Genomic DNA, 26,922 nt, shown 5'->3' on the forward strand with positions numbered 1-26,922 from the left:
TTGGAACCTCTAGTTGCGGGAAACTTTGTGCTTTGTGGTCTCTAACTCCAGAGACCTCCCTGCGCCTTCTGGCCTCTAGATCCGGGGACCTCCCTGCGCCTTCTGGCCTCTAGATCCGGGGACCTCCCTGCACCTTCTGGCCTCTAGATCCGGGGACCTCCCTGCGCTTTCTGGCTACGGGCAATTGGCTACTGTAGAAAATCTTTCATGAAATCATTCAGCACTGATGCGGAGCCAGAGAATATCCCTTTAATACAGAGAAATACAATAGAAATAATTATAGCATATTATATATTCCTGCACATCTGCATCATAGACCCTTAGGCATAAAATATCCGGTAAAACACGTTAGCACAGGGACTGCACTATAATGATTAAAAACACTACAATTATGAAGGTTAATATTCCTCCCGTCCACCCCAGGGAGAGTGTGGATTCCGGTCGCATACGGAGATTCCATACCACGTCTTACTGGACACACAGGTCATACTGGGGGCAAATACCCGAGAGTTGCTCCGTCCAATCATTGGTTGGAGGAATATAAATGAGGCTGACGGACAATCTCACTGACCAATCCAAGTGAGCAGTGTATGCAGCCAGCTTCTTATTGCAGACTGAGCCGCCTCCTGATTGGTGCAGCTCCGTCCCTGGATGGTAACGGGAGTCCCTCCTGCATCTGCACCAGTCACAGAGAGTAGCAGCATGTGACCAGATTGGGGGGGGGGGGGGGGTCCCAATTCCAGGATCATCACACAGACACGTTACCAAGTGCCACCAATAGTCACAGCTGTTACATAAGACAGGACACGAATCCAGAATGATGGATGAATGGTGGGGACATTACTAGTAACTGCACATGGTGGTGCTATGAGGGGAAGTCATGTCCCATAGTCTGAGGACGCTCCGTAGAATAAAGGTCTATGTTCTGTAGATGAATGCTCCTGCTGGCTGATACTAATCCCAGTCTCTTCCAGGGCAGATCCAGGGTCTCCAGCACATGGGCAGCAGACATGACCATGGATGGAAGCTCCATCACCTTCTTCCAGTGGAACATGGGCATATACAGCTGGAGCTTCAGGTCAGTCTCTTAAGGAACAGCTTGTGCTGGCGACACAGAACCGCAGAGTCCGCAGGCCACGCCTGTGCAAGGGTCCCTCCGTCCTTCTTGGAGAAGCAGTGGGAGCCCAGCCGTAGCTCCCGCAGGAGGGATGAGAGCACATCCAGGGAGGCGCTATTTAGGGGTCCTCGGATACCGCAACCTGTCAGAGGGAACAAATGGAATCAGTGTACGAGGTTGTGGTGCCCTCTAGTGGGGTGTAATAGAATTACAGCTCATTTCAGGTCACTCTCAGTCCGATCATCGCTAGGATTCCTCATCCCAGAGCCACTAAAACCTATATCCATGCACTTCCCTCTCTCCCCTGGACTAACATCTGCACATGGTCACCTTTCCACTCTCCAACCCATCCTCATCGCTCGTATCATCTCCTTCTCTCTCCCCCCTGGACTAACATCTGCACATGGTCACCTTTCCACTCTCCAACCCATCCTCATCGCTCGTATCATCTCCTTCTCTCTCCCCCCTGGACTACCATCTGCACATGGTCACCTTTCCCCTCTCCAACCTATTCTCATCGCTCGTATCATCTCCTTCTCTCTCCCCCCTGGACTACCATCTGCACATGGTCACCTTTCCACTCTCCAACCCATCCTCATCACTTGTATCATCTCCTTCTCTCTCTCCCCCCTGGACTACCATCTGCACATGGTCACCTTTCCACTCTCCAACCCATCCTCATCGCTCGTATCATCTCGTTCTCTCTCCCCCCTGGACTACCATCTGCACATGGTCACCTTTCCCCTCTCCAACCCATCCTCATCGCTCATATCATCTCCTTCTCTCTCCTCCCTGGACTAACATCTGCACATGGTCACCTTTCCACTCTCCAACCCATCCTCATCGCTCGTATCATCTCCTTCTCTCTCCTCCCTGGACTACCATCTGCACATGGTCACCTTTCCACTCTCCAACCCATCCTCATCGCTCGTATCATCTCCTTCTCTCTCCCCCCTGGACTAACATCTGCACATGGTCACCTTTCCACTCTCCAACCCATCCTCATCGCTCGTATCATCTCCTTCTCTCTCCTCCCTGGACTACCATCTGCACATGGTCACCTTTCCCCTCTCCAACCCATCCTCATCGCTCGTATCATTTCGTTCTCTCTCCCCCCTGGACTACCATCTGCACATGGTCACCTTTCCACTCTCCAACCCATCCTCATCGCTCGTATCATCTCGTTCTCTCTCCCCCCTGGACTACCATCTGCACATGGTCACCTTTCCCCTCTCCAACCCATCCTCATCGCTTGTATCGTCTCCTTCTCTCTCCCCCCCTGGACTACCATCTGCACATGGTCACCTTTCCCCTCTCCAACCCATCCTCATCGCTCATATCATCTCCTTCTCTCTCCCCCCTGGACTACCATCTGCACATGGTCACCTTTCCACTCTCCAACCCATCCTCATCGCTCGTATCATCTCGTTCTCTCTCCCCCCTGGACTACCATCTGCACATGGTCACCTTTCCCCTCTCCAACCCATCCTCATCGCTCATATCATCTCCTTCTCTCTCCTCCCTGGACTAACATCTGCACATGGTCACCTTTCCACTCTCCAACCCATCCTCATCGCTCGTATCATCTCCTTCTCTCTCCTCCCTGGACTACCATCTGCACATGGTCACCTTTCCACTCTCCAACCCATCCTCATCGCTCGTATCATCTCCTTCTCTCTCCCCCCTGGACTAACATCTGCACATGGTCACCTTTCCACTCTCCAACCCATCCTCATCGCTCGTATCATCTCCTTCTCTCTCCTCCCTGGACTACCATCTGCACATGGTCACCTTTCCCCTCTCCAACCCATCCTCATCGCTCGTATCATTTCGTTCTCTCTCCCCCCTGGACTACCATCTGCACATGGTCACCTTTCCACTCTCCAACCCATCCTCATCGCTCGTATCATCTCGTTCTCTCTCCCCCCTGGACTACCATCTGCACATGGTCACCTTTCCCCTCTCCAACCCATCCTCATCGCTTGTATCGTCTCCTTCTCTCTCCCCCCTGGACTACCATCTGCACATGGTCACCTTTCCCCTCTCCAACCCATCCTCATCGCTCGTATCATCTCCTTCTCTCTCCCCCCTGGACTACCATCTGCACATGGTCATCTTTCCACTCTCCAACCCATCCTCATCACTCGTATCATCCTTCTCTCACCGCGCAGCATGTGAGTCCCCCCTCTGTAACCTCCTACAATCCAGCACAACCTCTTCACCCTTACATATAAAGCCCTTAGTCGCTGACCAATGAATGAGGACTTGTGTTACACCAGACACCATATTTCCGGGGTCCCCGGTAGCTTTTCCCTGGAGGTCTTACCCGTGAGGTTGAGTTCTGCCATTTCACAATTTCTCTCCCAAATCCCATTCAGAAGATATTCAAATCCATTATTTCCCACTCTGGGATTTCCAGACAGATCGAGAGCGGTCAGAGAGGGACAGACGGGGAGACACCTGAGAAGGAAGCGTCATTATTGGAGAGACGTACCACTATAACGCTACAGCGAGGAGGAAACGAGACATTACCTGGCCAGATCCCGCACACAGTCATCCGATAGGTTATTGGAGGAGAGCGCCAGGTGAGATAAGCTGCAGCCGTCCTGCGGAGAGCAAGGGAAGTCACAGTATCAGCTGTTGTACCCGGCATGGGCGCTGGCGCCACCCGCAGGGCCTGATACAAAGGAGAACGCAGTAACCATGGTTTGTCTGCGCACGTGTCAGTCGAACTGCGCAAATGGTTACTGTTCTAAGACGCAGAACCAATTTGAATGCAAAAGCTGTGTATAGCGTGCCTAGGACATACCATGGACTAGCCAGACACGGGTGCGTCGCAGTCAGCGCTGACTCAGGCGGCCGTGTTCAGATGGAGCGTCAGCGCCTCCATAGAGTTGGTGCAATCTCGGATGACGCATCTTAATAAGCACAGCGACTGATTAGCTCCGCAGCCGGTAGGAAGGTCATCGGCTGCAGAATTAGTATAAAGATAGTCGCGGCTGCAGCAAAATACGGAGTAGTGTATTCAACCGCGTTCACCCGCCGCTTCTAAATAGATACTAGGCGCCAGGGGATGGAGAGCTGTAATGTAATAGTCTGCAGCAGTGACACGGAGGTATGTGCCAGCCCTAGTTGCCAAAGGAAAAAGAGATGGGCACCGACATATAGGGAACGAGAGACTCACGTAATTATACTCATTCATTATAACCATACATAGTGTACACGTAATTCTACTCATTATAACCATACATATTGTACACGTAATTCTACTCATTCATTATAACCATACATAGTGTACACGTAATTCTACTCATTATAACCATACATAGTGTACACGTAATTCTACTCATTCATTATAACCATACATATTGTACACGTAATTCTACTCATTCATTATAACCATAACAAGAGATATGGTAAGAACTTACCTTTGTTATCTCTGTTTCTACGAAGTCCATAGGGTCCACAGGGTTGACCTTGGGGTATAGGTTGGGAACCAAATCCGGGCACCACGCAGTTAAAGCTTTTAGCTCCCAGGATGCACTTGGGTCCACTCTCCCTATAACCCCACCCCCAAGCCAGAGGCACCTCAGTTTGTAAGTAGCCAAAGGCCGGAGGAGGAGAAAAAAAGAGAGAGAAAAGTGGAACACTCGATAACCATACTCATAGAAATGGGAGACGGAAAACCGGTGACCAGCCACACAGCCCATTTGAAGCCAGGTGCGTCAGGGCGGGCGCCCTGTGGACCCTATGGACTTCGTAGAAACAGAGATAACAAAGGTAAGTTCTTACCATATCTCTTGTTTTCTACTTCAGGGTCCATAGGGGGTCCACAGGGTTGACCTTGGGGATGTCCCAAAGCAGTTCAACCAAGGGAGGGGACGCTCCTGTGCTGAGAGGAGAATCCGCCGCCAAAAAGGAAGCATCCGGAGAGGCAAAGGAAACCAATGCCTAGAACCTTAAAAAGATGTGGGCAGAAGACCACGTGGCCATCTAGCAAGGCAAAACAGCCAAGGCGCCACAGCGAGCCACCCACGAGGGTTACATGGCCCGAGAAAAAACAAGCATCAACAACAGAAAGGCCTACCCATGGGTAGGCCCCTGAAGAAGACATACGAGGCCGTCCAGCCAACATTTGGCCATAGGCCGGCCATCCTTTCCTGTTAAAACCTGAAATCTCAGACCACCAATAAGGAGTCCGATTTCCGTCAGGAACTTGAACGGATCACATAAATCCACAGAGGCCGGACCACAGTCAATGAGGCCACACCAGCCGATAAGACCGGGGACTGAATGGCCTCACCATAAGTTCCAGAATAATATGGAACCTAAAAATCACTAAGAAGAAACACAGGGTGAGAGCAACTCACACCCTGACAAGATGCCCTCCAGAAGAGGGAGCCACATGAGAACGCTCCCAGTTCCGACACTCACCTGGGTGATATAAACTCCCTGAGAGAAAGAGAGAAAGCCAAAGCAATAGACCATGTAATGGCAATCACAACCAGCGGTTCCATTAACTTTCCCCGGAGTCAACGAAGAACCACTACTAACTCCCAAGGAGTCCCTAGGGAGGACAAATGGAGGCATAATGCAGAAAACACTCCAAAGGATGAACTGGATACCAGAGCGGAGCAATTCCATATCTTAATCATACTGACAGTGTAGAGATCCGCAGTCAGGAAGGCCAGGCCGAGGGTGAAACCCAAGCCAGCCGGAAGGAATGCCAGAATATCTGGAAATCCTGGACACCAGAGGATCATATCGACAGGTATAATACCATAAGAATTATGGCTGCCACAGTTTGTGGTAGGTCCTAGCAAAAACTGATCCATGTGCTCTAATCATTCCAACGATGACAAAGCCAGGGAAGCCGTAAGACCACTGTAGGGACGCAGTCAAAGACAAACGACCCAGGTCCAAGACAAACCCCAGGACCCTGAGACAACAGGTCTGGGCAGTGAAGCATCAGGAATGGAGTATCGATGGAGAGACTCCGAAAAACCAAGTACCCCTGACATCTGGGGCAATCAGGAGCCACCAGCAGGAAAGCATCTCCGTCTCGATTGAAACACTTCCCTCGAGGAAGAATGGAGACCGGAGAACACAGGTACGCAAATTGGAAGAACTACTTCACCGACAAAGAGTCACTGAAGGTTGCTTCAGAATCCCCAGAGTTGGACTGTAACACCATAGTGTGATAGAGTCAGAAGGCCATGAGGGTCACCTCAGGAGGACCCCCCCCCCTGCTCACCAGGAGATGAAACCTCTCTTGGGGAAGAGACTAGTCCCCTGGATGCACGTCGTGACGGCTGAGGACTCCCGCTTACCAATGGAGAGCACCTGAAATGAACACTGTCGAGATGGTCGGGAGGAGACCCTCAGACAATGTCCGAATGTATGACATACCTGACATTGCCACCCAACGAACAGTATTGCTAAAAAGGAAGCCACTGTTCTGACCCTGTCGGACTGAACTTTTTCAGGTTCACCGGGAAACAAGGGTTATGCCAGAGTGAAGGCCCAAGACAGGCTAAAGTTCCAACCAGTTAATTGACAGGGTGGAATCGACAGACATCCAACTGCACTGAAATGGATGCGAACCAGACACTGTCCTTAGCAAAGAATACCCTGGACGAGATGGCCATAGTCACCCGTAAAGGGACCGACTTGCCTCCGGGGAGAGCATCATCGTTTGAACAGTGATCAGACAGAAATAACTTGTTCCATCTGGAGATAAGCCAATTATGGAAAGGCCTGGAATGGAACTAAGCCCATTCCACCCTTCCAAAGGCAGACACTGAATAGTGGACCATGCATCCCAGAGTGAAAAGACATATGTCGACTGCGCAGACATCCATGTACTCCTAATGGAAGAGTGGAGATGCCGTCTTATGCCAGAAGAATTCTCAGATTCTGAGAATCCAGCAGGGCTCCTAGGTGAAGAATACCCAGAGAGGGATGCAGGGAGGACTTTTTCCCCATTGATTAAACGTCTGCAGTCAACCCCCCTGTCAGTCAGTCAGACCCGGCTGTAAAGTACCCCGGTGATCCTGCTAAGAGCAGGAGGCCATCCAGGTACAGGAGCATTGGGATATACTGAACAGAAGAACTGTCAGAAAATCCAAAACGCTGGTAAACCCCTGTGGGGCTGAGAGCAGTCCCAACAGGCAGAGCCCGAAAAATCGTAAGTGCTGTGATACAGCAAACCTCAGTCCATGCTGAGGTAAGGTCTCTGTAAGTACCCGTAGGCACGCGTCCTGTATATCCAGTGATACCATAAAGTCCCCAGGTTCCAAACATAGTATGATGGAGCATAGGGATTGCCTCCTGAGCCCAGGTAGCTTTAGGAACTGGTTCAGGGAAATGAGACAGAGAATAGGCCAAAGAGGACCATTCAGCCACCGCACCAGAAAGAAAGCAGAACAACCAGTCCCTCGCTGAGAAAGTGGGGATGGCCCAATTAGCTCCGCTTACCGCAACAACTGTATAGCTTTCTGGATTTGTAAGGCCCTGTTCCGAATAAGGGCCTGAGTACCATCACATGGAAATAGGCCGCCTGAGCAAAGAGAGTGCGTACCCTCCTACCCACGTAGCCGCGGCAACTAGACACTAGTACCGGGCAAACTGAGAAAATCGCCATCTCTCAGTGGTAGGCCTGTCTCGTCAGGCTGACGATATATCCGTAGGTTCAGAAGCAGGATCGGCTGGCAGTCCAGGCCTGCTCGGAACTGGATATGTCGGCCCTTGTAAAGGCCGACAGTCTATGAAGAAACAGACCTTTAGGCTGACCCAGAGGACAAAAAGACTTAATAGTCTGAGGCCCCGTAGTGAGCATAGCTGACGGCGGGAAATTTGTACTGTCAAGGTCAGGACCCAACAAGATATACCCTATAGATGGTATCTGCAGCTCTGCATTCCCAGAGCGCAGCCATAGGGTATTACGGAGGATACCGTCGCAGCCGGAACTCTGAAAATTAGGAGCTGGTATCCAATATAGGCATTTCCACCTATGACAACTGCATATATTACGTGAGCAACCAAATACATTTGAACCCCAGACGTGTTGGAGGGGAAAAAACATTACAAATGCATCAGCTCAGTATGCAATAGTATTAACCAACCATGCTATCGCCATGGTAGGATGGGTAACAACCCCTGAAAGCGAGTATACTGATTTCAGGCAGAGTTACCACCTACGGATCAGAAGAATCCGACCACGCAGGAATGGGATGCGTAGTAACATCTGTAATCAGACGAGTAACACGCCCATCCACCCCAGGAGGGGCTCATGATGACCCTCAGGGAATTTGGGACAGGAGGCCAAACACTGTTGTAATACCTCATATCTGGCAACAGCCAGAGTCCCGCCATGCGATCCACCCGCTAGTCAGCAACAAGGACCCAAAAGGCACGTAATACTGAGGGTGTATGATACAGGTGCAGAATGGACCTGCTACCAGCCCTAAAACAGGGATAATAATACTTGAGATAGGCTTCCCCCCGTGTAAGAGGGAAAGAGCCCAAAACAGTATCCAGTTCACGGCAGAGCCAAGTGGGAAGTAACCACAGGGCGTCAACCACGCCAATTTGCGTTTCATAGAAAAACGACATCCACCCAGGGTGGCTGTTGTGGTAATCCCTGCAAGGGGCATGACAGACTATTGTGGCACCAGGGGGAATTCATATACTCGAAAAACCCCTGTAGGGAGCGGTAGTCTGTGTCACAGGCGAAGAGTGCAAGAAACTGCGAGATACCCTGAGATGAAAAAGGGCAGTATGGTGAAGTAACCCCAAGTGAGGTACAACAATGGGGCCCGACCGGCGATCCGCAATTAAGAGGATCCCGAGAAAACAAACCGCCCAAGGGGGTCGTGAAAGGGGCCGGCACCCGATGACGCCACATACAGAACCCTTTAAGAGTTAAATCCTCCGCACTAACACCTGCAGCACATGGCTTGCAGGATAGTAAAAATGGGTGCAGTATAACGCTCTATCTCCTGGTCAGACATATCTGACCAAGCCTTGTGATCAAGCAGCACTATACTGGTCCTGACAAACTAAAAATTAGCTGCAGGGACCCATTTTCAGCGTATGCAACACACAGTTCCACTCAAAATATGGCAACGTGCAGCACGCAACAGTATGTGACAAACCTCACAAATATTAACAAGTATATAAATGTGAGGTCTCAGAACCACCCCAAGTACAGCTGTATTAGGGCAGATAAGGAAAGGGATAGATATACACTGACAGGTGAGAGAATAAAGTACAGTCAGCACTAGCATAAGTCACATATAATGCAGATTTATACATATATACATAAACATGTCATATAATATACTGCACTATTACACTGCATGCAACTTACCCAGAGTCAGTGTCTGGGAAGGCTACAGCGCTGTGTACACTGACCTGATGGTGAGGTACGCAGGGGGACTGGACTCACTGCCATCTCCAGAGATTTCTGCTGCACCACAGAGAAAATGGCCGCTGGAGACCTCAGAAGAAGCGTGGCCCGCGGAGGAAGCAGCTCAGCGACGCCAGACTATAGATACTGAAAGGCGCGCTGAGCTGAGGGGAGGAGCCGCTGTAACAGGGAAGGCTGTCTCCCCTGGCCGGCTATTAACCCCCGGGACGCCGGCTCCCTGCACCGAACACTAAGTCCCTGGTGGTCTAGTGGACACACGGGGTATGGGGGGCCCGCCGCCACTGCCGGCGGCTCCGGTCTGTCCCCAGAGACCGGAGGCACAGGACTGCATTTCAAATGCGCGGATCACCGCAAGCGGTGACCCGCGCCTTACCTGCTCCCCGTGGATCCGGCAGCAGTCCTGGGCGCCCGCAGAGTCCGGCTAGTACAGACTCTGGGGTCCCGCTGAGATCCCCAGATCTGTACTGGCGTCTCAGCGCCAGCGGGGTGACGGAGCGGCAGCTTAGACGTCCTATGGACAGTCTGACGCTGCCGCTCTGAAGAATCCAAAGGAAAAATAAAAAACTCTGTCCTTTAGAAAAAATAAAGCTTAGGGGCTGCTAATCAGCTCCCCACTGCACTAAACGGTGACCCGATTCCGGCCGGGCACCAACTTAAACTGAGGTGCCTCTGGCTTGGGGGTGGGGTTATAGGGAGAGTGGACCCAAGTGCATCCTGGGAGCTAAAAGCTTTAACTGCGTGGTGCCCGGATTTGGTTCCCAACCTATACCCCAAGGTCAACCCTGTGGACCCCTTATGGACCCTGAAGTAGAAACATAGTGTACACATAATTCTACTCATTCATTATAAGTTATAACCATACATATTGTACACGTAATTACTCATTCATTATAACCATACATATTGTACACGTAATTATACTCATTATAACCACACACATTGTACACGTATTATACTCATTATAACCATACATATTGTACACGTAATTATACTCATTCATTATAACCATACATATTGTACACGTAATTCTACTCATTCATTATAACCATACATATTGTACACGTAATTATACTCATTCATTATAACCATACATATTGTACACGTAATTATACTCATTCATTATAACCATACATAGTGTACACGTAATTCTACTCATTCATTATAACCATACATATTGTACACGTAATTCTACTCATTCATTATAACCATACATAGTGTACACGTAATTATACTCATTCATTATAACCATACATAGTGTACACGTAATTATACTCATTCATTATAACCATACATAGTGTACACGTAATTATACTCATTCATTATAACCATACATATTGTACACGTAATTATACTCATTATAACCACACACATTGTACACGTAATTCTACTCATTCATTATAACCATACATAGTGTACACGTAATTATACTCATTCATTATAACCATACACATTGTACATGTAATTATACTCATTCATTATAACCATACATAGTGTACATGTAATTATACTCATTCATTATAACCATACATATTGTACACGTAATTCTACTCATTCATTATAACCATACATATTGTACACGTAATTCTACTCATTCATTATAACCATACATAGTGTACACGTAATTATACTCATTCATTATAACCATACATATTGTACATGTAATTCTACTCATTCATTATAACCATACATAGTGTACACGTAATTATACTCATTCATTATAACCATACATATTGTACACATAATTATACTCATTATAACCACACACATTGTACACGTAATTCTACTCATTCATTATAACCATACATAGTGTACACGTAATTATACTCATTCATTATAACCATACACATTGTACATGTAATTATACTCATTCATTATAACCATACATAGTGTACATGTAATTATACTCATTCATTATAACCATACATATTGTACACGTAATTCTACTCATTCATTATAACCATACATAGTGTACACGTAATTATACTCATTCATTATAACCATACATATTGTACATGTAATTCTACTCATTCATTATAACCATACATATTGTACACGTAATTATACTCATTCATTATAACCATACATATTGTACACGTAATTATACTCATTCATTATAACCATACATATTGTACACGTAATTATACTCATTCATTATAACCATACACATTGTACATGTAATTATACTCATTCATTATAAGTTATAACCATACACATTGTACATGTAATTCTACTCATTCATTATAAGTTATAACCATACATATTGTACACGTAATTCTACTCATTCATTATAACCATACATATTGTACATGTAATTCTACTCATTCATTATAACCATACATATTGTACACGTAATTATACTCATTCATTATAACCATACATAGTGTACACGTAATTATACTCATTCATTCTAACCATACATAGTGTACACGTAATTATACTCATTCATTATAACCATACATATTGTACACGTAATTATACTCATTATAACCATACATATTGTACACGTAATTATACTCATTATAACCACACACATTGTACACGTAATTCTACTCATTCATTATAACCATACATAGTGTACACGTAATTATACTCATTCATTATAACCATACACATTGTACATGTAATTATACTCATTCATTATAACCATACATAGTGTACATGTAATTATACTCATTCATTATAACCATACATATTGTACATGTAATTATACTCATTCATTATAACCATACATATTGTACACGTAATTATACTCATTCATTATAACCATACATAGTGTACACGTAATTCTACTCATTCATTATAACCATACATATTGTACACGTAATTATACTCATTCATTATAACCATACATAGTGTACACGTAATTATACTCATTCATTATAAGTTATAACCATACACATTGTACATGTAATTATACTCATTCATTATAAGTTATAACCATACACATTGTACACGTAATTATACTCATTCATTATAACCATACATAGTGTACACGTAATTATACTCATTCATTATAAGTTATAACCATACATATTGTACACGTAATTCTACTCATTCATTATAACCATACATATTGTACATGTAATTCTACTCATTCATTATAACCATACATATTGTACACGTAATTATACTCCTACATTATAACCATACATATTGTACACGTAATTCTACTCATTCATTATAACCATACATAGTGTACACGTAGTTCTACTCATTCATTATAACCATACATAGTGTACACGTAATTCTACTCATTCATTATAACCATACATAGTGTACACGTAATTATACTCATTCATTATAACCATACATATTGTACACGTAATTCTACTCATTCATTATAACCACACATATAGCAATAGACCATGTAATGGCTATCACAACCAGCGGTTCCATTAACTTTCCCCGGAGTCAACGAAGAACCACTACTAACTCCCAAGGAGTCCCTACGGAGGACAAATGGAGGCATAATCCAGAAAACACTCCAAAGGATGAACTGGATATCAGAGCGGAGCAATTCCATATCTTAATCATACTGACAGTGTAGAGATCTGCACTGTCAGGAAGGCCAGGCCGAGGGTGAAACCCAAGCCAGCCGGAAGGAATGCCAGAATATCTGGAAATCCTGGACCCCAGAGGATCATATCGACAGGTATAATACCATAAGAATTATGGCTGCCACAGTTTGTGGTAGGTCCCAGCAAAAGCTGATCCATGTGCTCTAATCATTCCAACGATGACAAAGCCAGGGAAGCCGTAAGACCACTGTAGGGACGCAGTCAAAGACAAACTACCCAGGTCCAAGGCAAACCCCAGGACTCTGAGACAACAGGTCTGGGCAGTGAAGCATCAGGAATGGAGTATCGATGGAGAGACTCCGAAAGACCAAGTACCCCTGACATCTGGGGCAATCAGGAGCCACCAGCAGGAAAGCATCTCCGTCTCGATTGAAACACTTCCCTCGAGGAAGAATGGAGACCGGAGAACACAGGTACGCAAATTGGAAGAACCACTTCACCGACAAAGAGTCACTGAAGGTTGCTTCAGAATCCCCAGAGTTGGACTGTAACACCATAGTGTGATAGAGTCAGAAGGCCATGAGGGTCACCTCAGGAGGACCCCCCCCCCTGCTCACCAGGAGATGAAACCTCTCTTGGGGAAGAGACTAGTCCCCTGGATGCACGTCGTGATGGCTGAGGACTCCCGCTTCCCAATGGAGAGCACCTGAAATGAACACTGTCGAGATGGTCGGGAGGAGACCCTCAGACAATGTCCGAATGTATGACATACCTGACATTGCCACCCAACGAACAGTATTGCTAAAAAGGAAGCCACTGTTCTGACCCTGTCGGACTGAACTTTTTCAGGTTCACCGGGAAACAAGGGCTATGCCAGAGTGAAGGCCCAAGACAGGCTAAAGTTCCAACAAGTTAATTGACAGGGTGGAATCGACAGACATCCAACTGCACTGAAATGGATGCGAACCAGACACTGTCCTTAGCAAAGAATACCCTGGACGAGATGGCCATAGTCACCCGAAAAGGGACCGACTTGCCTCCGGGGAGAGCATCATCGTTTGGACAGTGATCAGACAGAAAAAACTTGTTCCATCTGGAGATAAGCCAATTATGGAAAGGCCTGGAATGGAACTAAGCCCATTCCACCCTTCCAAAGGCAGACACTGAATAGTGGACCATGCATCCCAGAGTGTAAAGACATATGTCGACTGCGCAGACATCCATGTACTCCTAATGGAAGAGTGGAGATGCCGTCTTACGCCAGAAGAATTCTCAGATTCTGAGAATCCAGCAGGGCTCCTAGGTGAAGAATACCCAGAAAGGGATGCAGGGAGGACTTTTTCCCCATTGATTAAACGTCTGCACCCTGAAGAAGCCAGTGTCAACCTGACCCGGCTGTAAAGTACCCCGGTGATCCTGCTAAGAGCAGGAGGCCATCCAGGTACAGGAGCATTGGGATATACTGAACAGAAGAACTGTCAGAAAATCCAAAACGCTGGTAAACCCCTGTGGGGCTGAGAGCAGTCCCAACAGGCAGAGCCCGAAAAATCGTAAGTGCTGTGATACAGCAAACCTCAGTCCATGCTGAGGTAAGGTCTCTGTAAGTACCCGTAGGCACGCGTCCTGTATATCCAGTGATACCATAAAGTCCCCAGGGTCCAAACATAGTATGATGGAGCATAGGGATTGCCTCTTGAGCCCAGGTAGCTTTAGGAACTGGTTCAGGGAAATGAGACAGAGAATAGGCCAAAGAGGACCATTCAGCCACCGCACCAGAAAGAAAGCAGAACAACCAGTCCCTCGCTGAGAAAGTGGGGATGGCCCAATTAGCTCCGCTTACCGCAACAACTGTATAGCTTTCTGGATTTGTAAGGCCCTGTTCCGAATAAGGGCCTGAGTACCATCACATGGAAATAGGCCGCCTGAGCAAAGAGAGTGCGTACCCTCCTACCCACGTAGCCGCGGCAACTAGACACTAGTACCGGGCAAACTGAGAAAATCGCCATCTCTCAGTGGTAGGCCTGTCTCGTCAGGCTGACGATATATCCGTAGGTTCAGAAGCAGGATCGGCTGGCAGTCCAGGCCTGCTCGGAACTGGATATGTCGGCCCTTGTAAAGGCCGACAGTCTATGAAGAAACAGACCTTTAGGCTGACCCAGAGGACAAAAATATGAGATATGGTAAGAACTTACCCTTGTTATCTCTATTTCTACGAAGTCCATAGGGTTCCACAGGATACCTTGGGGTATAGGTGTGACGTCAGTCGCAGGGCACCAAAGAGTTAAGCTTTCAGCCTCCCAGGATGCACTAGGTCCCCCTCCTATACCCCGCCCCCGGGCCAAGGCACCTCAGTTAGTTACCAAGCCATAGGCCGGAGGAGGAGAAGGAAGAGAGAGAACAAAGATCTGGACACATACAAGAATCACATTCTCACCAGAGGGAGACGGAAAACCGGTGACCAGAGCAAAGCCCATCTGCAGCACAGGTGCGACAGGGCGGGAGTCCTGTGGAACCCTATGGACTTCGTAGAAATAGAGATAACAAGGGTAAGTTCTTACCATATCTCATATTTTCTACTTCAGGGTCCATAGGGTATCCACAGGATACCTTGGGGATGTCCCAAAGCAGTATCCTTTAAGGGTGGGGACGCTCCTGTGCAGAAAGGAGAATCCGCCGCCCGAAGGAAGCATCCTGAGAGGCGAAGGTGTCAAACCTGTAATACCTCACGAAGGTATGGACAGAAGACCACGTAGCAGCCTTGCAGATCTGAACTGCCGAGGCACCACGTCGAGCTGCCCACGAAGGACCCACAGACCTAGTGGAATGAGCCTTCAGAGAAGGAGGGACCGGTAGGCCTTCATGAAGATAAGCTTCAGAAATAGCCATACGGATCCAGGCTGCCAAAGTTTGCTTTGAAGCAGGCCAACCCTTTTTACAGAAGCCATAGAGGACAACAAAGCGTCCGACTTCCTAAACAAAGAAGTGCGGTCAACATAAGTCCTTAAGGCCCGCACAACATCCAAAGAGGCCTCACCCACGGAAAGACCCGGTGAGTTAAAGGCCGGAACAACTATTTCCTCGTTAACATGAAACTGGGAAACAACTTTGGGAAGAAACTCGGGCCGAGTGCGGAGCACTGCCCTGTTCCCATGAAAAACCAAGAAAGGGGGTCTACAAGAAAGAGCCCCTAACTCAGAAACACGTCTGGCTGAAGCAACGGCCAGAAGGAAAACAGTCTTAGCTGTTAGCCATTTAATATCCACTGAGCCCAGTGGTTCAAACGGCGGTCCTTGGAGAGCCCTCAGGACCACAGCCCAATCCCAAGGCGCCACAGGTGGAACAAAGGGCGGCTGAATACGGAGAACACCTTGCACAAAGGTGCGCACATCCGGGATTGTAGCAATCCTACGGTGAAACCAGACAGATAGGGCCGAAACCTGTACCTTCAAAGAAGCAAGGCGAAGCCCATGATCTAGTCCCGCTTGCAGGAAGGCGAGAATCCGAGACAGACGAAACTCCCGCGGTGCATAACCTCTCGGTCGACACCACTGGAAGAACGTATGCCACACGCGATGGTATATCCTCGCGGAAGACGGTTTCCGAGCTCGTAACATGGTACGCACCACAGAGCTGGCAAACCCCCAGGACCTCAGCATGGCCGTCTCAACAGCCACGCCGCCAAAGACAGCCGAGTCAGGTCCGGGTGAAGACAAGGACCCTGAGACAGAAGGTCCGGTCGTAGCAGCAACCGCAGAGGACTGTCCACGGACAGACCCTGAAGGTCTGAGAACCAGTGCCGTCTGGGCCACGCGGGAGCTATCAACAGAAGCGTCCCTCCTTCCTGTTTGAATTTCCGGATTACCCGTGGAAGAAGGGAGACCGGAGGGAACAGGTATGCGAACCTGAACGTCCACCGGACGGACAGAGCATCCACCAGAGACGCCCCTTCGTCTCTTGTGCGAGACCCGTACACCGGCAACTTGTTGTTGTGCCGGGACGCCATGAGGTCGATTTCTGGAAGACCCCACCTGTCCACCAGTAGTTGAAAAACGTCCGGGTGCAGGGACCATTCCCCTGGATGAACGTCCTGGCGACTTAGAAAGTCCGCCTCCCAATTTAGCACTCCCGGGATGAAGACCGCTGATATGGCCGGAAGATTGCGCTCCGCCCAAACCAGGATCCGAGAGACCTCTACGAGAGCCGCCCGACAGCGAGTTCCTCCTTGCCTGTTTATGTAGGCCACGGTGGTAGCATTGTCCGACTGGACCTGCACCGGGTGACCCTGGAGAAACCGCTGTGCCTGCAGGAGAGCATTGAAGACCGCACGGAGTTCCAAGATATTTATTGGAAGCTCCGCTTCTGTCGGTGTCCACCTGCCCTGGAACAAGTGTGGACCCGAAACTGCTCCCCAGCCCCGAAGACTGGCGTCCGTTGTCAACAGGACCCAATTTGGAACCCAGAACGGACGTCCCTTGTTGAGGTGGGTCGTCTTTAACCACCACGCAAGGGACAGGCGAACCTCCGGGGTGAGCACAATCGTCTGGAACTTCAGAGACTGAGGCAGCCCGTTCCACTTGGACAGGATCAGGTGCTGCAGAGGTCTACAGTGAAACTGGGCGTATTCCACCATGTCGAACACCGACACCATGGAGCCCAGTAACCTCATCGCCGAGTGTAAGGACACCCGGCGGCTGTGCAGACAACTGCGCACCCTTGACTGTAAAGCAGAGATCTTGTCCTCCGTCACGAAGATCCTTTGCTGTCCCGAGTCCAATAAGGCTCCAAGATGCAGAATCCTCCGAGACGGGATTAGAGTGGACTTCTGCCAGTTGATTAGCCAGCCGTGCCGTTGCAGCAGTGCAATGGTCAGGTCCAAGTGGTGTAACAGGAGCTCTGGAGATCCTGCCACCAATAACAGGTCGTCCAAGTACGGCAACATGCGGACTCCTTGCAGCCGCAGAGAAGCCGCCATGACCGCCATAGCGTCCTGTATGTCCAATGACACCATGTAGTCCCCAGGTTCCAGCGCCAGAATGATGGACCGTAGGGTCTCCATCCGAAACTTCGGGACCCGCAAAGACTTGTTGAGTGCTTTGAGGTTGAGAATCGGACGATATGACCCATTGGGTTTCTGTACCAAAAATAGATTTGAATAGAAACCCTGGCCCCTCTGGGAGAATGGAACAGGCACTATAACTCCAGCCTGGAGCATAGTGTGCAATACCTTCCGCAGCTCCGTAGCCTTGTTCCGGTCTGATGGTAGACCCGTGGTGAAGAATCGAGCCGGGGGTCTGTGCCGGAAGGAGAAGGCGTACCCGTGAGAGACCACCTCCAGAACCCAAGTGTCTGTCGTAGTGAACGACCAACACCGGGAGAACTGCAGCAGGCGGCCTCCCACCCTGGGATCCCCCAAGGGGAGACCCGGACCGTCAGGCCGCAGGCTTGTCATCTGGCTTGGGGGCCGGACATCTGGTACTCCATGCCTGTTTCCGGGGCTTGACCGATTTATTAGGGCCAGCCTGTCGAGGAAACGACTGTGGTTTGGGCCTGCCCTGGGCCCTAGATGACCGAAAGGACGATGGGCCAGAACCAGAAGGAGCAGCGGCCGACGGGAGACAAGCAGATTTGGCTGCCGCCAGCGTGGCAACAATCTTATCCAGATCCGGACCGAAGAGAACTTCTCCGGTAAACGGCAACGCTTCCAGACCTTTCTTGGATCTGCGTCCGCCTTCCAGAATCGCAGCCACAAGGTGCGACGAGCAGCTACCGCTGCTGAAGAAATTCTAGACACCAGAGTACTAATGTCTAGAGCCGCCTCGTTGATGTAGGTGGCCGAATCACGGAGATTGCCAATCAACTCCGCTTGTTCGGCCGGACAGTCGGATTCAAAAGAAGCCTCTAATGAGTCCGCCCAGCGCTCCATCGCTCTGGCAACCCAGCAAATGGCCATAGCCAGCCGTGCTGCCCCCCCTGCAAGGGAATAAGCGGACTTCAGGCAGATTTCTACCTTGCGGTCCGTAGCATCCTTAAGGGAGGACATGGATGGCATCGGCAATGTGGCACTACGGACAAGACGGGTCACGTGAGAATCCACCTGTGGAGGGGATTCACACTTAGCAAAATAATTATCCGCTAACGGATAAGCCACCGCCAGGCGTCTCTGCGGCTGGTATCTTTTGCCAGGTTGTTTCCACGCCTCCTCTAAATGGTCCACCAACTGACCCGAAAGAGGAAAGACTGTGGCATCGCCCTTCACATCTTTGAAAAAGGCATACTTAGATTTAGCCGCTGGGGGAACTTCGTCCTCAATCACAAAGGCTGTGCGGAACGCCCGAATAAGTCCAGGAATATATACTTTGGACTTAGCATCAGCGTCCTTAGTATGGAAAGGTTCCTGATCGTAAGGATCCAGAATCTCCCCATCATCAGACGTCCCTTCGTCATCCTCATAAGGAGCGGTCAGAGACGCCACCGGCCTTTTATGAGGCCGCATCACAGACTCCCCTTGCAACACATCCGACAAGTGCTGTAAAGAACTCGTCAGGGAGTTAACCCACGCTGGCTCCTGAGAACCCGGGAGCGGGGAAATAGGGAGACTGTGGGGTACCACCAATTGTCGTGGGAACCCCTGCATGGGTGACGACACCACAGACTGCTGGGACAAACCCATCGGAGTAAACGCGGGCTGCGGAGCTAACTGGCCCACTAAAGCTGTTAACGCCTGAGCGAAACAAGCCCAGGGCGGCTCCTGTACCGGTGCTGTAACCGTAATAGGCCGCGCCATGGACAAACACTGCCGGCAAAGGCCCTCCGCGCTACCCTCCCCCTCCGCTAACGGTACTTTGCACGTGGTACACTGTAGCCGGAGGGGAAAATCACTTTCAGACATGATGGCACCACGTATGTGACCTCTCTCACCAATTAAGTATTAAATAGGCGAGAGACCACCCTGCAGCACCGCACCGCAAGGGCTTTAGCAGAAAGAACAGGGACAGTAATAAAGCTGACAGTTTAGAGAAGAATAGTTACAGGCAGCGCTAGCACAGTCACATACAATGCAGAGAAATAACAATTCCTGCACTAACAGCGCTGATCACTCAACTACACAGACACAGGGCCTGGTAGGACACAGCGCTGCATACACAGACCTGAGCCACAGCGGAGGAGAGGTATGCGGGGGGACCCAGACCACGATGCTTCCTTCCAGACTTCCAGCAGCGTTCACCATGCGTTGCAGAGAAGATGGCCGCCGAGGAGCAGAGAGAAGCTGGCCTGGGGGAGGAGCGCTGACACAGGACCAGTCAGCACAGTGCAGAGAGGGCTGTGTGCAGCGGGGGAGGCGCCGGCTGTGAGACAGGGAAGGCGCGCTCCCCTGGCATGCATTTAACCCCTGGGACGCCGCAGCGCTACCGCTCTGCTGCGGTCCGCTGTCCCAGGGGGTAGTGGAAGCGCAGGTTGGTCGCCTGGCTCCACGCTGCAGCCAGTCCCCAGGGAGCCCCCTGCCTGGGGACTTAGGACCATGTGATCAGCGGGGACCCACCGCGGGACCCCGCTGCTTACCTCTGTCCCCCTTGAATCCGGCCATGGTCCGGAGCATCTGGGGTCACCGCTAGCTGTGACCCCAGACGCCCACCAGCATCCCCGGATCAGTACCGGCGTTCTGGTACCGGCGGGGTGTAGGGAAGACAGCATGGACGTCAGGACTGACTGTCCATGCTGTTCATCCAGATGTGCAGCCACAGCTGCATGAAGAAAAAGCTTCAGGGGCTCTTCTAGCCCCCACTCCAACAGGTGCACCCGACTCCGGCCGGGCACCAAACTAAACTGAGGTGCCTTGGCCCGGGGGCGGGGTATAGGAGGGGGACCTAGTGCATCCTGGGAGGCTGAAAGCTTAACTCTTTGGTGCCCTGCGACTGACGTCACACCTATACCCCAAGGTATCCTGTGGATACCCTATGGACCCTGAAGTAGAAAAGACTTAATAGTCTGAGGCCCTATAGTGAGCATAGCTGAAGGCGGGAAATTTGTACTGCCACTGTCAAGGTCAGGACCCAACAAGATATACCCTATAGATGGTATCTGCACCTCTGCATTCCCAGAGCGCAGCCATAGGGTATTACGGAGGATACCGTCGCAGCCGGAACTCTGAAAGTTAGGAGCTGGTATCCAATATAGGCATGTCCACCTATGACAACTGCATATATTACGTGAGCGACCAAATACATTTGAACCCCAGACGTGTTGGAGGGGAAAAAACATTACAAATGCATCAGCTCAGTATGCAATAGTATTAACCAACCATGCTATAGCCATGGTAGGATGGGTAACAACCCCTGAAAGCGAGTATACTGATTTCAGGCAGAGTTACCCCCTACGGATCAGAAGAATCCGACCACGCAGGAATGGGAGGCGTAGTAACGTCTGTAATCAAACGAGTAACATGCCCATCCACCCCAGGAGGGGCTCATGATGACCCTCAGGGAATTTGGGACAGGAGACCAAACACTGTTGTAATACCTCATATCTGGCAACAGCCAGAGTCCCGCCATGCGATCCACCCGCTAGTCAGCAACAGGGAACCCGAAGGCACGTAATACTGAGGGTGTATGATACAGGTGCAGGTCAACATTCACTCTAACCAGAATGGACCTGCTACCAGCCCTAAAACAGGGATAATAATACTTGAGATAGGCTTCCCCCCGTGTAAGAGGGAAAGAGCCCAAAACAGTATCCAGTTCACGGTAGAGCCAAGTGGGAAGTAACCACAGGGCGTCAACCACGCCAATTTGTGTTTCATAGAAAAACGACATCCACCCAGTGTGGCTGTTGTGGTAATCCCTGCAAGGGGCATGACAGAATATGGTGGCACCAGGGGGAATTCATATCCTCGAAAAACCCCTGTAGGGAGCGGTAGTCTGTGTCACAGGGGAAGAGTGCAAGAAACTGCGAGATACCCTGAGATGAAAAGGGCAGTATGGTGAAGTAACCCCCAGGTGAGGTACAACAATGGGGCGCGCCCGGCGATCCGCAATTGAGAGGATCCCGAGAAAACAAAACGCCCAAAGGGGTCGTGAAAGGGGCCGGCACCCAATGACGCCACATACAGAACCCTTTAAGAGTTAAATCCTCCGCACTAACACCTGCAGCACATGGCTTGCAGGATAGTAAAAAACAAGAGATATGGTAAGAACTTACCTTTGTTATCTCTGTTTCTACGAAGTCCATAGGGTCCACAGGGTTGACCTTGGGGTATAGGTTGGGAACCAAATCCGGGCACCACGCAGTTAAAGCTTTTAGCTCCCAGGATGCACTGGGTCCACTCTCCCTATAACCCCACCCCCAAGCCAGAGGCACCTCAGTTTGTAAGTAGCCAAAGGCCGGAGGAGGAGAGAAAAAGAGAGAGAAAACTGGAACACTCAATAACCATACTCACCGAAATGGGAGACGGAAAACCGGTGACCAGCCACACAGCCCATATGAAGCCAGGTGCGTCAGGGCGAGCGCCCTGTGGACCCTATGGACTTCGTAGAAACAGAGATAACAAAGGTAAGTTCTTACCATATCTCTTGTTTTCTACTTCAGGGTCCATAGGGGGTCCACAGGGTTGACCTTGGGGATGTCCCAAAGCAGTTCAACCAAGGGTGGGGACGCTCCTGTGCTGAGAGGAGAATCCGTCGCCAAAAAGGAAGCATCCTGAGAGGCAAAGGAAACCAATGCCTAGAACCTTAAAAAGGTGTGGACAGAAGACCACGTGGCCACCTAGTAAGGCAAAACAGCCGAGGCGCCACAGCGAGCCGCACACGAGGGTCACATGGCCCGAGAAAAAACAAGCATCAACAACAGGAAGGCCTACCCATGGGTAGGCCCCTGAGGAAGACCTACGAGGCCATCCAAGCCAACATTTGGTTATAGGCCGGCCATCCTTTCCTGTGAAAACCAGAAATCTCAGACCACCAATAAGGAGTCCGATTTCCGTAAGGAACCTGAACGGATCACATAAATCCAAAGAGGCCAGACCACAGTCAATGAGGCCACACCAGCCGAGAGGACTGGGGACAGAATGGCCGTACCATAAGTTCCAGAATAATATGGAACCTGAAAACCACTAAGAAGAAACACAGGGCGAGAGCAACTCCCACCCTGACATGATGCCCTCCAGAAGAGGGAGCCACCTGAGAACGCTCCCAATTCAGACACTCTCCTGGTTGATATAAACACCCTGAGAGAAAGAGAGAGCCTAAGCAATAGACCATGTAATGGCTATCACAACCAGCGGTTCCATTGACTGTCCCCGGAGGTAACGAAGAACCACTACTTACTCCCAAGGAGTCCCTAGGGAGGACAAATGGAGGCATAATCAAGAAAACACTCCAAAGGATGAACTGGATACCAGAGTGAAGCAATTCCATATCTTAACCATACTGACAGTGTAGAGATCCGCACTGTCAGGAAGACCAGGCCAAGTGTGAAACCCAAGCCAGCCGGAAGGAATGCCAGAATATCTGGAAATCCTGGACACCGGAGGATTGTATCGACAGGTATAATACCATAAGAATTATGGCTGCCACAGTTTGTGGTAGGTCCCAGCAAAAGCTGATCCATGTGCTCTAATCATTCCAACGATGACAAAGCCAGGGAAGCCGTAAGACCACTGTAAGGACACAGTCAAAGACAAACGACCCAGGTCCAAGGCAAAACCAAGGACCCTGAGACAACAGGTCCGGGCAGTGAAGCATCAGGGATGGAGTATCGATGTAGAGACTCCGAAGATCCAAGTACCCCTGACATCTGGGGCAATCAGGAGCCACCAGCAGGAAAGCATCTCCGTCTCGATTGAAAACACTTCCAAAGACCTCGAGGAAGAAGGGAGACCGGAGAACACAGGTACACAAAGTGGAAGGACCACTTCACCGACAAAGAGTCGCTGAAGTTTGCTTCAGAATCCCCAGAGCTGAACTGTAACACCATAGTGTGATAAAGTCAGAAGGCCATGAGGGTCACCTCAGGGGGGCCCCCCCTGCTCACCAGGAGATGAAACCTCTCTTGGGGAAGAGACTAGTCCCCGGGATGCACGCCGTGACGGCTGAGGACTCCCGCTTCCCAATGGAGAGCTCCTGAAATGAACGCTGCCGAGATAGTCCGAGGGTCTCCTCCCGACCATGTCCGAATATGTGACATACCTGTCATTGCCACCCAACGAACAGTGTTGCTAAAAAGGAAGCCACTGTCCTGACCCTGTCGGACTGAACCTTTTCAGGTTCACCGGGAAACAAGAGTTATGCCAGAGTAAGTTAATTGACAGGGTGGAATCGACAGACGTCCAACTGCACTGAAAAGGATTCGATCCAGACACTGTCCCTAGCAAAGAAAACCCTGGACGAGATGGCCATAGCCACCCGGACAGGGACCGACTTGCCTCCGGAGAGAGCATCATCGTTTGAACAGTTATCCGACAGAAAAAACTCATTCCATCTGGAGATGAACCAATTATGGAAAGGCCTGGAATGGAACTGAGCCCATTCCACCATGCATCCCAGAGTGTAAAGACATCTGTCGACTGCGCAGACAACCATGTACTCCTAATGGAAGAGAGGAGATTCCGTCTTACGCCAGAAGAATTCTCAGATTCTGAGAATCCAGCAGGGATCCTAGATGAAGAATACCCAGAGAGGGATGCAGGGAGGACTTTTTCCCCGTTGATTAAACGTCTGCACCCTGAAGAAGCCACAGTCATCCTGACCTGGCCGTAAAGTACCCCGGTGATCCCGCTAAGAGCAGGAGGCCGTCCAGGTACAGGAGCATTGGGATATACTGAACAGAAGAACTGTCAGAAAATCCAAAACGCTGGTAAACCCCTGTGGGGCTGAGGACAGTCCCAACAGGCAGAGCCCGAAAAATTGTAAGTGTTGCTGTGATACAGCAAACCTCAGCCCATGCTGAGGAAAGGTCTCTGTAAGTACCCGTAGGCACGCGTCCTGTATATCCAGTGATACCCTAAAGTCCCCAGGTTCCAAACATTGTATGATGGAGCATAGGGATTTCCTCCTGAGCCCAGGTAGCTTTAGGAACTGGTTCAGGGAATTGAGACAGAGAATAGGCCAAAGAGGACCATTCAGCCACCGCACCAGAAAGAAAACAGAACAACCAGTCCCTCACTGAGATAGTGGGGATGGCCTAATTAGCTCCGCTTACCGCAACAACTGCATAGCTTTCTGGATCTGTAAGGCCCTTGTAAAGAGGGCGTACCCTCCTACCCACGTAGCTGCGGCAACTTGACACTAATACCGGGCGAACTGAGAAAATCGGTATCTCCCAGTTGTAGGCCTGTCCCGTCAGACTGAAGAGATATCCGTAGGTTCAGAAGCAGGATCGGCTGGCAGTCCAGGCCTGCTCGGTACTGGATATGTCGGCCCTTGTAGATGCCGACAGTCTACGAAGAAACAGACCTTTAGGCTGACCCAGAGGACAAAAAAGACTTAACAGACTTAGTCTGAGGCCTTGTAGTGGGCATAGCTGAAAGCGGTAAACTTGTCGTTAGTAATACTGCCAATGTTACTACAATCTTGTCAAGGTCAGGACCAAACAATATCAACCCTAAAGATGGTATCTGCACCTCTGCATTCCCAGAGCGCAGCCATAGGGTATTACGGAGGATACAGTCGCAGCCGGAACTCTGAAAGTTAGGAGACTGGTATCCAATATAGGCATTTCCACCTATGACAACAGCATATATTACGAGAGCGACCAAATACATTTGAACCCCCGACGTGTTGGAGGGGAAAAAACGTTACAAATGCATCAACCCAATATGCAATAGTATTAACCAACCATGCTATAGCCATGGTAGGATGGGTAACAACTCCTGAAAGCAAGTATACTGATTTCAGGCAGAGTTACCACCTACGGATACGAAGAATCCGACCACGCAGGAATGGGAGGCGTAGTAACGTCTGTAATCAGACGAGTAACACGCCCATCCCCCCCAGGAGGGGCTCGTGATGACCCTCAGGGAATTTGGGACAGGAGGCCAAACACTGTTGTAACACCTCCTATCTGGCAACAGCCAGAGTCCCGCTATGCGATCCACCCGCTAGTCAGCAACAGGTAACCCGAAGGCACGCAATACTGAGGGTGTATGATACAGGTGCAGGTCAACATTCACTCTAAACAGAATGGACCTGCTACCAGCCCTAAAGCAGGGATAATAATACCTGAAATAGGCTTCCCCCCGTGTAAGAGGGAAAGAGCCCCGAACAGTACCCAGTTCACGGCAGAGCCAACTGGGAAGTAACCACAGGGCGTCAACCACGCCAATTAGTGTTTCGTAGAAAACAACATCCACCCAGGGTGGCTGTTGTGGTAATCCCTGCAAGGGGAATGACAGACTATTGTGGCACCAGGGGGAATTCATATACTGCGAAAAACCCCTGTAGGGAGCGGTAGTCTGTGTCACAGGGGAAGAGTGCAAGAAGCTGCGAGATACCCTGAGATGAAAAGGGCAGTATGGTGAAGTAACCCCAAGTGAGGTACAACAATGGGGCCCGCCCGGCGATCCGCAATTGAGAGGATCCCGAGAAAACAAACCGCCCAAGGGGGTCGTGAAAGAGGCCGGCACCAGATGACGCCACATACAGAACCCTTTATGAGTCAAATCCTCAGCACTAACACCTGCAGCACATGACTTGCAGGATAGTAAAAATGGGTGCAGTATAACGCTCTATCTCCTGGTCAGACATATCTGACCAATCTTGGCGGAAATATTAAGCAGCACTATACTGGTCCTGACTGATGCCAAAAATTAGCTGCAGGGACCCATTTTCAGCGTATGCAACACACAGTTCCATCTAAAATATGGC

General features: G+C 49.7%; 1 protein-coding gene across 1 annotated transcript in view; it reads right to left on the reverse strand.

Moving 5' to 3' along the window:
• Positions 1–235: 235 nt before the first annotated feature.
• Positions 236–26,922, reverse strand: part of TONSL (tonsoku like, DNA repair protein) — a 210,435-nt gene continuing 183,748 nt past the window's right edge. The window contains exons 24-26 of the mRNA XM_088462520.1: positions 3,650–3,723; positions 3,444–3,577; positions 236–1,259 (exon numbers count right to left, since the gene is read on the reverse strand). Of these exons, the coding sequence (XP_088318646.1) occupies positions 1,075–1,259; positions 3,444–3,577; positions 3,650–3,723 (393 nt within the window). The 3' untranslated portion in view covers positions 236–1,074. The remainder of the gene's footprint in view (positions 1,260–3,443; positions 3,578–3,649; positions 3,724–26,922) is intronic.

This window comes from Taudactylus pleione, unplaced genomic scaffold (genome assembly GCF_031769625.1).
Source record: "Taudactylus pleione unplaced genomic scaffold, aTauple2 ptg001259l, whole genome shotgun sequence".
Lineage (NCBI taxonomy): Eukaryota > Metazoa > Chordata > Amphibia > Anura > Myobatrachidae > Taudactylus > Taudactylus pleione.